This window comes from Schistocerca piceifrons, chromosome 7, assembly GCF_021461385.2.
Source record: "Schistocerca piceifrons isolate TAMUIC-IGC-003096 chromosome 7, iqSchPice1.1, whole genome shotgun sequence".
Lineage (NCBI taxonomy): Eukaryota > Metazoa > Arthropoda > Insecta > Orthoptera > Acrididae > Schistocerca > Schistocerca piceifrons.
This window is the reverse complement of record NC_060144.1, coordinates 450,190,719-450,202,974: the sequence shown is the minus strand read 5'-3', so window position 1 is coordinate 450,202,974 and position 12,256 is coordinate 450,190,719. Positions and strand designations below refer to the sequence as shown.

At 39.0% G+C, this 12,256-nt stretch overlaps 1 protein-coding gene across 2 annotated transcripts in view; it reads left to right on the top strand.

Annotated features, from left to right (window-relative positions):
* Window positions 1-12,256, top strand: part of LOC124804654 (FHIP family protein AGAP011705) — a 228,100-nt gene that overhangs the window by 179,030 nt on the left and 36,814 nt on the right. For both annotated transcript variants that reach the window (XM_047264879.1, XM_047264878.1), the window contains exons 8-9: window positions 136-1,018; window positions 5,331-5,509. In XM_047264879.1, the coding sequence (XP_047120835.1) occupies window positions 136-1,018; window positions 5,331-5,509 (1,062 nt within the window). The remainder of the gene's footprint in view (window positions 1-135; window positions 1,019-5,330; window positions 5,510-12,256) is intronic.

The window sequence follows — 12,256 nt, the reverse complement described above, 5'->3', positions numbered from 1 at the left end:
AATTCTCTGTGATTTAATTAGACAGTAAATTAAATGTTTGGTAACATAGTAAAAAATTAATTTCTACTGGCCATTCTTTTGTAGATGAAATAACCCACAGAAATGATTTATTTACATTCCTTTTGTCTGTTCCAGTTGTGCCTTGTGACTGTTGCACTCTTCGAGACATTGGCTGATTTTGACTGTGAAGACATCATGCTAGAGCTCGTGTTGCGTCATTTGGTTCCATGCCACCATGTGATGGTATCTCAAAGGGTCCGAATACGTGATCTTGCTCCATACTGCCAGAGTGCTGTTCGTTTCCTGTCACTTTCACCAGCAGCTCTGCGAGGAGGTATAGGAGTCAGTGCCAGGAATGATGGACCTCCTTCGTTGCCAGTTCCCCAGAGGCCAAGACACCGACCTCGTCTTAGTCTCGGTGGTCAGGAGCGTGATGGTCCTCGTTCCCTACCACCTACTACACCACCTAGTTTGTATGGTGATTATGGAGCATATCTCCGTGATGCTAGACGCAGGGTATTAGCATGTAGGGCAGCTTGCAGAACCTGGTCTCATGCTTATGATGGGGAGGACCCACCACGGGACAGAGTGGGACCTACTGATGGACAAGTGGATTGTGAAGCTTCATTACCTGTAGATTTAAATGGGAAGGTAGACTATGATTCCAGTGCAAAGTCTGAAGTTGACAGGTTGCATGATGAGAGAGATGTTAAAAATGCAGATATAAATTCTGTAGCAGAGTGCACATTGCAGACGGATGACAAGGGTTTATCACAAGTTGAATACACTCAAGAAACATCCAACAGCATAGAAGCTTCCTCTAGTGATAAACATAGAGCGATACAGATTGAACCAAAGGCTGAACTTCCTCACTCTGTCAGTGCAGAACTTTCTTCTCAGTCACCATCAGCAGAAAACATGAAGCTGAATGGTACATTGGAAGCAGTCAGGAAGTCTGTCTCGGAACCAAGAATTCTATCAAGGGCATTGTCGGTGACTACTGGACCACCAGATATTGGTAAGTTTGTTTCCATGAAAAACTGGCAGTTTTCATCATATTTATTGAGCTTCAACTTATTCTCCTATTACATGTATTTTTCATTGTGATTCTTTATGTGATTTGAATTGAGAGATGTGCCCTCACTTGTAATAAATTACATCTGATTGGTGTTTATATAAGGGTATCATCAAACACAACAACTGAGTTGGTTCTGTAATTCAGTTTGTCAATATTGTACTTCCTTTTCATTCGTGTAAACTGTGTTCCTTTCCAAGGTGTCAATGTCGAGAATAGGAGTGATGCAGATTTCATTTTTTGGGAAAAATACTGAAGTTTTTGTAACAATGCATAACCATGTCTACATGACATTTGGACTGACCTTTCACTCTTATATGAAGTGTATGCTAAAAAAAGTTTTTAAGGTCAATGTGTAATGTACTACTCTGTTATTACACTTCATTGTTCTTCTAATGTAGATTCTCCATATGGTCTCTGGAATGACAACCTTTCAACCATCGGCTGTAATTTTACTTTGTTTTCCACTCTTGGCCAATTTAAGCTACTATGCTGTTGTCAAGCAGTAGTTGGTGTGCATGACACGCACATCAAATGTCATGTGGGAATGGCATAGTAGCCAAAATAGGCTAATTGTGGAAAACAAACAGTAAGTACAGTCAGTGGTGGAAATATTGTCACTTCAGAAATTTTATGCGGCCATGATACTTGCACAAAGAAAAGTAATCTATATGGGTTGTTACTGTAAAGTAACTTGGGAAAAACCTAAAAAAACCTAAGATATAAACTTTTAATGACAAGCACTCATTCCAAAAACAACTTATTGTTATTTAGTGTGGATTTTCCTGATGGCATGTTCCAGTTACTAAGGCTTTTATCACATAACACCACCATCAAATGTGCACGTTTATACATTTGGGTATAATGAGATGTTACATCTAGTCACTGCTTTATTGCATTAGATAAAATTTGATCTACATGTTGAACAATGCCACACTGTCGTCTGTCTTTGTAATTGTCAATATTTCCTCTGGATTGTTGCATCCTGGAACTTTATTCCAGTACAGGCCATACAATGTCTTCTGAAGATAAATTGCAGATTACCAGCATCATACCAATTAACAAAAACATGCTTTTTGCTTTATATTAACAAAGGCTAGATGATTATGACTGGCTATAGCAGAGGCTTATTCTGATCCATTCAAAGGCTACTACATTTTTACTTTCCATAAGTTTCACAGTGTTGCATTTGTCTCCGTCAAATGCCGTTTGCTAGCATGTGGACTAAAGTGATACTTCATTAAAGTGTTACCCAATAGCACTAAAATTTTAATTGATTTACATTATCTAACATTAAATGTAGGAAGTGATCATTGTTACGTGAATAACAGCAAATTCAGGTATTAGTGACCCCTTTATAATTTTTGTATTACATTTCTTTTGTACAGCAGCTCTGTGTTCCAAAATGCTGTTTTCTTATGTGTTAATTTTAATTTTAGGGTCTTGAAATACATGAAGGCATGTACACTGTGTTGAAAAAAGTCATGGGATATCTCCTAATATTTTGTTGGACCTCCTTTTGGCTGGCATACTGCAGCAACCCGACATTGCATGGACTAACAAGTTGTTGTAAATCCACTGCAGAGATAAGCCAAACATAGCCATTTCCAGTCAATGGTTGGTTCGATTGGACCAGAAGACCCAGTCTTTCCATGTAAACACATACCACACCATTATGGAGCCACCATCAGCTTGTACAGTGCATTGTTGACAAGTAAGGTCCATGGCTTCATGGGGTCTGTGCCACACTTGAACACCACCCTCAGCTTTTACCAGCTGAAATGAGGACTCATTTGACCAGGCCACTGTTTTCCATTCATCTAGGGTCAAACCGATATGGTCACAAACCCAGGAGAGGTGCTGATGGTGATATCATTCTGTTAGCAAAGGCACTCACATTAGTCATCTGCTGCCATAGCCCATCAATGGCAAATATCACTGCACTATCTTAACGGATAGGTTCATCATACATCCTACATTGATTTTTTTTTATTTTATTTTATTTATTTATTTATTTAATTTTTTTTTTCACGCAGTATTTCTTGTCTCTTAGCACTGACAACTCGAAGCAAAAGCTGTCATTTTCGGTCATTAAGTGAAGGCCGTCAGCCACTACATTGTCTGTGGTGAGAGGTAATGCGTGAAGCATGGTATTCTCAGCACACTGTCAACGTTGGGGATCTCTGAATATTGAATTCTCTAGCGATTTCTGAAATGGGATGTTCATCTGTCTAGCTCAAACTACCATTCTGTGTTCAGAGTCTGTTAATTTCCATTGTGTGTCCATAATCACATCAGGAACCTGTTCTCGTGAATCACCTGTGTACAAATGACAGTTCCACCAAAGCACAGCCCTTTTATACCTTGTGTACACAGTACTACCGCCATCTGTATATGAGCATATTGCTTTTCCAATACTTTTCTTCACCTCAGTGTATGTCATTTAAACTTCAGTTTAAATTAGTTTAAACTTCAGTGTAAGTGAATGATTATCAAAGAAATACTGTTTACCATTTCTCACTTTTCCTGTCCTTCGGCAAAGAGAGTCTTGGGATAGTTTCAGGCAGAAGACACAGCATGTGTTCATGTATTCTCATGGGCCCCTATAGCCGTAATATCAACAACATGATCAAAGTAGAGAAATTTTTGCCAGCCATTTATTATTTTAGAAATAGGCCAGTTGATTAGAAAATAAAAAGCAGCTTTGTGATAAGCCTAGTGTATTGTTTCTCATAATGAAACTGAATATACATTCATCTAGATCTTTACACATCTGAATTGGTGATTTTGCATCACATTTCATTTAAATTATTGTGTCTTAAATATCTTTCTCAGCTTGGTTGTGAAACAGATGGAAGTGCAGTTTATTTTACAGATCTCCTTAGTGTGATGTATTCAAATAAATTCAGCGATGAAAAATGGTCCCAGCATATGAAAAATTTGCTAACATTGCTATGCATTTGCATTAACTCTTCTGTCTACACAAATAAAAATGTAAATGTTCATGTGTACAAAATTGTAAATCTCTGAAAGTTGTTCACTAATTGCTTCAAAGTTTTGACACAACATTGCATTTGAATATGCGCGTGTATTTAAATACCTATTTTTTTAATATTTAGTATATTAATAAATATGTAGTGGGGGAAAAGTTCTTGACTGACTTGCTTCAAATTTATAATATGTAATAGTGAAATGTTGTTTGCAAACAGAAAAGTTATATTTATGTCTTGTCAGCTTATTATTGCACTACTACTACAGAATCTGAATTTGCAATAACAGTAAACAAGGCTCGGGGTCATCGGGTGGGGTGTAGGAGGTGGGGGCGGGGGGGGGGGGGGGGGGGGACAGAGGAGTAGGAGGAAATGGATGTTGAAAGCAGAAGGTGGGAGATGGACAGAGAGAGGGGGCAGGAGGAGATGGACAGGGAGGAGGTGGTGACTGGCAGAGAAACGAGAAGAAAGAGGGGGGGAGGAGGAGGAGGAGGAGGAGGAGGAGATTAGGATGTATATTCAGTTGCCATACACACTAGAAATGTGTGCTTCATAATTTCTTTCTTTTCCCTTTAACCAGGTTACACCACAGGCAATGTGTGGCCGTGAACAGCTAGTGTATGATAAAACCTAATGACGTGACCCAGTAGTTAACACACTGGTTTTGTATTCAGATAACACAGGATTTAGCACCCCAATAAACAATTTAGGCACAGGTTTTCTGTGCTTTTCTTAAATCAGTTGAACTGAATGTGTGGATGCGTGTTTTGAAAAGGGTATGGCAGATTTCCTGTTCGTTCTATGTTCTACCTGAGTTTGTGTTCAGTCTCTAATGAGCGTATTGTAGATAAAATGTTAAGTGTAATGTTTATTGCTCTCTTCCTCCTCCTCATCCTCTTACTCCTCTAAAACTTTTTGCAAGAAGTGAAAACATAGTGCACCTCACACATAACAAACTTTATACCACTTCCATCATTGTAAGTTGAATAATATGAAAGTTAAAGTGAGTAAAAGAAAATGTAACATTAAAAGTTTACTATGTGACGGATGTGGCAACTATGCTCCATGTTTCCCTGTGGTCCTGTCAAGGTGTCAATCCCAAAGTAATTTTGACAAGAGTGTACTTGTCTTGCTTATTTAGTTATGAGCTACAGATGTGACTTTCTTTTTCTTTCTTTTTCCCCCTCCATGAAAAAAAATTATGAGAATACAGATTTAATTTAGACAGAGAATGTGTTATAACTTACTATTTAAATGTCTCCTAGGTCCATTCCTTGACACTTTACTACGAAAACTGGAAACACTGCCATCAAATGGCCTGTATGTGAACCTGCATTTGACAGGCCTGGTTTCTCGCCTTGCTGTCTATCCACAGCCACTGCTGCATTCATTCTTATTGAATCATTCACTCGTTTTTCAACCCAGCGTTCGATCACTGTTTCAGGTATGTTATTGACTGTAAGTATTGTGCTGTATTAAAACACTTAACAAGATGTTCCTGTTACTCGCACACCTATAATTCTACTTATTAACAGCCAGAAGGAGTAATAAATTTGTATCAGTATAGATTATATAAAAAGAGTGTATGACCACCCACCTACCATCTATATTTGATTAACAGAATATCTTGTGCTTTGTTTGTTGGAAATTGGAACTAATAAAGTACACTCTAAGTCTGTTAAATAATGATCTGCATAGATAGAAAATAGTGCTACTTAGATTATGAAAGTACATCACTTAGGGTTGTTCTAATGTATTTATTATAGATTTTATGTAGATTCTATATCAACAGCATGTACTGAACTATATAATTTAATTATCAAAAAACCAGTAGTGGATGCACAAATTTGTGTATTATATTTCCATACAGAAAATTTTCATGATAACCAGATATTTCAGATACAAACAGAAGAGAAGACAAGAAGTTAGCCAAAGCTTAGATCAGAAAAAAAAAATTTAGGATCTCATGCATCAAGAGTCACATACAGGGTGTTTCAAAAATGACCGGTATATTTGAAACGGCAATAAAAACTAAACGAGCAGCGATAGAAATACACCGTTTGTTGCAATATGCTTGGGACAACAGTACATTTTCAGGCGGACAAACTTTCGAAATTACAGTAGTTACAATTTTCAACAACAGATGGCGCTGCAAGTGATGTGAAAGATATAGAAGACAACGCAGTCTGTGGGTGCGCCATTCTGTACGTCGTCTTTCTGCTGTAAGCGTGTGCTGTTCACAACGTGCAAGTGTGCTGTAGACAACATGGTTTATTCCTTAGAACAGAGGATTTTTCTGGTGTTGGAATTCCACCGCCTAGAACACAGTGTTGTTGCAACAAGACGAAGTTTTCAACAGAGGTTTAATGTAACCAAAGGACCGAAAAGCGATACAATAAAGGATCTGTTTGAAAACTTTCAACGGACTGGGAACGTGACGGATGAACGTGCTGGAAAGGTAGGGCAACCGCGTACGGCAACCACAGAGGGCAACGCGCAGCTAGTGCAGCAGGTGATCCAACAGCGGCCTTGGGTTTCCGTTCGCCGTGTTGCAGCTGCGGTCCAAATGACGCCAACGTCCACGTATCGTCTCATGCGCCAGAGTTTACACCTCTATCCATACAAAATTCAAACGCGGCAACCCCTCAGCGCCGCTACCATTGCTGCACAAGAGACATTCGCTAACGATATAGTGCACAGGATTGATGACGGCGATATGCATGTGGGCAGCATTTGGTTTACTGACAAAGCTTATTTTTACCTGGACGGCTTCGTCAATAAACAGAACTGGCGCATATGGGGAACCGAAAAGCCCCATGTTGCAGTCCCATCGTCCCTGCATCCTCAAAAAGTAATGGTCTGGGCTGCCATTTCTTCCAAAGGAATCATTGGCCCATTTTTCAGATCCGAAACGATTACTGCATCACGCTATCTGGACATTCTTCGTGAATTTGTGGCGGTACAAACTGCCTTAGACGACACTGCGAACACCTCGTGGTTTATGCAAGATGGTGCCCGGCCACATCGCACGGCCGACGTCTTTAATTTCCTGAATGAATATTTCGATGATCGTGTGATTGCTTTGGGCTATCCGAAACATACAGGAGGCGGCGTGGATTGGCCTCCCTATTCGCCAGACATGAACCCCTGTGACTTCTTTCTGTGGGGACACTTGAAAGACCAGGTGTACCGCCAGAATCCAGAAACAATTGAACAGCTGAAGCAGTACATCTCATCTGCATGTGAAGCCATTCCGCCAGACACGTTGTCAAAGGTTTCGGGTAATTTCATTCAGAGACTATGCCATATTATTGCTACGCATGGTGGATATGTGGAAAATATCGTACTATAGAGTTTCCCAGACCGCAGCGCCATCTGTTGTTGAAAATTGTAACTACTGTAATTTCGAAAGTTTGTCTGCCTGAAAATGTACTGTTGTCCCAAGCATATTGCAACAAACGGTGTATTTCTATCGCTGCTCGTTTAGTTTTTATTGCCGTTTCAAATATACCGGTCATTTTTGAAACACCCTGTAGCTGTGTAGGTGTCTGGGGGGTGGGGGTGTCTTGCCATATGAATAAGAACAAGTACTAAATTTGATATTTGATAGATAGTTATCGCCATGATATATGAATAGAGACTCTGTACTTTAAATGTATGTCCCCCCCCCCCCTCCCCCCCCCCCCCCCCCCTCCCACATATCGATGCAGTGAGTGGATGACTATCAAACAGATTTACTTCTTATAACATGACATGTCTTGACTGACAACTTATTTATATCACAATTGACAATTTCAGAGCCGCCACTTGAAATATTTTTGCAGCTGCCCACACGCAGTTCTACAGAGTGTGAGGGAGATTGTAACCTCCACGTGACACAGTACTCGTTAAAGCCTGTACTATGGTAGGTGAGTGGGGTTCACCTTATGAGAAAGGATTTTTGTATAGATATCGACCGCGTATACCTGAATGGTGGCAAATCAGACTTACACACACTCTGTAATAACAATGATCTGTCAAGCAAGTTTGAAATGCAATTACACGTCAGGATGGACCAAAAGCAACCCAGAAGATGCTACTAATGTGATAATAATGTAATGGAAGGAAACATTCCACGTGGGAAAAATTATATATAAAAACAAAGATGAGGTGACTTACCGAACAAAAGCGCTGGCAGGTCGATAGACACACAAACAAACACAAACATACACACAAAATTCAAGCTTTCGCAACAAACTGTTGCCTCATCAGGAAAGAGGGAAGGAGAGGGGAAGACGAAAGGAAGTGGGTTTTAAGGGAGAGGGTAAGGAGTCATTCCAATCCCGGGAGCGGAAAGACTTACCTTAGGGGGAAAAAAGGACAGGTATACACTCGCATGGATATGTGCGTGTGTGCGAGTGTATACCTGTCCTTTTTTCCCCCTAAGGTAAGTCTTTCCGCTCCCGGGATTGGAATGACTCCTTACCCTCTCCCTTAAAACCCACTTCCTTTCGTCTTCCCCTCTCCTTCCCTCTTTCCTGATGAGGCAACAGTTTGTTGCGAAAGCTTGAATTTTGTGTGTATGTTTGTGTTTGTTTGTGTGTCTATCGACCTGCCAGCGCTTTTGTTCGGTAAGTCACCTCATCTTTGTTTTTATATATAATTTTTCCCACGTGGAATGTTTCCTTCCATTACATTGATATCATTAATTTGAATCCAACAATTACGTTTGTTATTGTCACTGTTGCATTTCGAAATCTTTTCTGTCGTCTTATTTTCCTCTTTCTGTTTTTGCCAGTAGTTTCACTTTGTATTCACCTTCTCCTTTTTACCGTAATCTGCTATACTATTTTATCCCGCCTATATATATACCCAATAATACGTAACCCACTTCCAAACCATAACCAAGGTGGATGGATATGTGCGTGTGTGCGAGTGTATACCTGTCCTTTTTTCCCCCTAAGGTAAGTCTTTCCGCTCCCGGGATTGGAATGCCTCCTTACCCTCTCCCTTAAAACCCACTTCCTTTCGTCTTCCCCTCTCCTTCCCTCTTTCCTGATGAGGCAACAGTTTGTTGCGAAAGCTTGAATTTTGTGTGTATGTTTGTGTTTGTTTGTGTGTCTATCGACCTGCCAGCGCTTTTGTTCGGTAAGTCACCTCATCTTTGTTTTTATATATAATGTGATAATAATACGGTCGCCAGCCTAATTAGGCATTAACTGAGTTTCTTCCCTGTACAAGTTGGTATATTTTCATGCAAAACAACAAGTAGCATATAGCAGAATTTTAGAACCAGAAAATCTATTGAACTGGTAGTTTCACGTTCCGTACTGATATGGAAAAACCGTGAATACATAACACTACACTATAATGTATATTACAAAACTTTATACTGTCTATTAATCTGATTAAAATCGGCCATAGGTTACCCTAGAAATAGCACTTTTGAGCCACACACAAAATGTCAATTTTGATGAAGATGAAACACTGACAAATTTTGACTTTTATATTGACTTTAACTTTTGCTGATCAAACCAATTTAGAACACTTCAGAATTCAAATGAATAAAAGGGGGGTGGGGGGATGACCCTGAAACTGTTATGATCACTGTATTAAAAAATTGATTACTGAATTTATTATGCGTTCAAGATTTCCAGTATATAAGTTACTACTCTTTTCATCTTATTTACTGGTCATTTAAATACCTTTATATCTGTCTCGAAATAATAAACTTCATTACTATATCAATATTAATGTTATCGTTCAACTTCGTTAGACGTTCGTTATTCATTTACTGGTTCATTAACAAAACATTTCTTTAAACACCATTCTAACATAGCTAGTTCTGCAAATAATTATTATTAACACAAATTTTAATTTTCATTTTGGGACACTCGGATTACACAACATTTGGAAAGGACCCTGTCTAGGTTAGTTGTGAGGATAATTAGGTTATTATTGCACAATTCACTCTCTGATCCATACAAATACAGTACTAAAAGTTTCAACCTGCTAGTATCGATGCGGCGGTTGGTGGGCGGCGAGATGGCGAGGCACAGAGCACACATACAACCACAGCTGTGGCTCTTGATGTATCGGCACTTTAATTCTTCTTAGCGTCACAATACTTTTCCATTTAGTGCCTATGGAATTTTGCCATGCTGTGTGGGCATTGGAACGGCATACCCAAGGCTCAGTGAAGCTATGTTTTCCAGGAGAGCCTCCTCGCTCCAGAAGGTGTTGCTCAAACCAGTGCCAAACTCCAACTACTACTGCTGCTGAGCCCGTTGTGCCGTGCAGTGCCCGTGCGCATTTCCCGCGCTCGCCTTCCATCCACCTTTTACCGCTCCCTTACAGACTGGGTACTCACTCGAGGTTTTGCATTCTACATATCCTAACACATTGCCTACGTATGGACCAGACGCACAGTTACAATTTTAAACATCTTACAACAGTTTCAACATTTGTTACATTTCAATTCTATTACAATATTACTTGACATTTAACATAAACATTAATATTCACACTTAAACTTGTTTACAGTTTTCTTAACATAATGACATGAAGCAAAAAAGAAATGAAATCAGAACATCAATTACACAAGTTTATTGAAAAACCAGAAGAAAAAAAAATGACTTATATGTACAATAGTACAGCGTCGTTGTTGTTAAAAGATCAGTGATAAAGCAAATGTGCATTTAAACCTGAGAAGCTGGATGTCATTTGTCATGTTAGAGATCGTGGAAGGAAGGACTAAATTTAAAAAAAGAAAGAAAAATACGATGATGGAAAGAAATGTGTGACTCGGCAAATTTTGATGAGAAGATCCAAAATAAATATTGAAATCACAAAGTACAGAAGAGATGTGATAGGAAGAAGGTTAAAAGTTTATTGGGGAGAATATAATGGCTGTGGACAGTAAAGAAAGATGACCATAAAAATTAATGATTGGCTTATGTCTAGACCAGATGGCTGGTGGAGAAAAATAATACATTCCATAGTCAAATTCTAACTGTGATGTGAGGCACAATTATCAAACTGTGCACAAGGTAGAGCAGGGACAGTAGTGATGGTTATTGTGCTACAGAGTGAGTACTGCAGCAACATATTGGACGTTGTATGTGTAGATAGTCTATATCCCCCGTTTAACTTTTGGACAGGGTACATCCTCAGAGACTACACTTGCACAGACACATAGGTGCTGTGACATGCAGTACCGAGGTAGCATGGCTGTATTTGTTAGCTTTCACTGAAGAACAATGTCGTCTGAGAACTGAGATGCGAGTTCTGTTTATGTGTCTGCTTGAGCTCGTTGGCAATATATAGTATTAGGTTTCATCAAAAGTTGGACATTAGATAGGGTAGTAATGGGGCTGACATCCATTGATCACATTCTGTAACAATTACAAGGTGTGATAAAAAGATACAATCGTGCCTAAATTTCTGGAAAAAAATTGTGTCCATATGAATGGTAAATTTGAAATAAGGAAAGTATCAGAGGTAAGTTTCACTATTTTTGAGTTCTTTCTGAAAACAACAGTTAATATTCCAACCATGTTGAAGTTGTGTACATGCAATTTAGAAGTTATATTTGTGCCTTTACTCAAATAAGTTCACTACCAGAGGTGTGGATTTAGCAGTTTTTCTTAATTAGTTTACTTACCCACTTGCACAACCAGCCACTTTTTATGTAACTTTATTTAAGGCAAGATGTGCTTCAGTTTTTCCCCCATCTTCACTTGGTGTAATACATTTATATCTTCATCGATACTCTGTTTTCGCTGATTGCGTTTTGAATGCTGCAGCTGCCCCATGAAAAATAACAGTTCCCTTAACTACTGTGTTTCCCAAGTACATTTTTGAGTTCTTTCTGAAAACAACAGTTAATATTCCAACCATGTTGAAGTTGGGTGCATGCAATTTAGAAGTTATATTTGTACCTTTACTCAAATAAGTTCACTACCAGAGGTGTGGATTTAGCAGCTTTTCTTAATTAGTTTACTTACCCACTTGCACAACCAGCCACTTTTTATGTAACTTTATTTAAGGCAAGGTGTGCTTCAGTTTTTCACCCATCTTCACTTGGTGTAATACATTTATATCTTCATCGATACTCTGTTTTCGCTGATTGCATTTTGAATGCTGCAGCTGCCCCATGAAAAATAACAGTTCCCTTAACTACTGTGTTTCCCAAGTACATTTGTTTAATTTA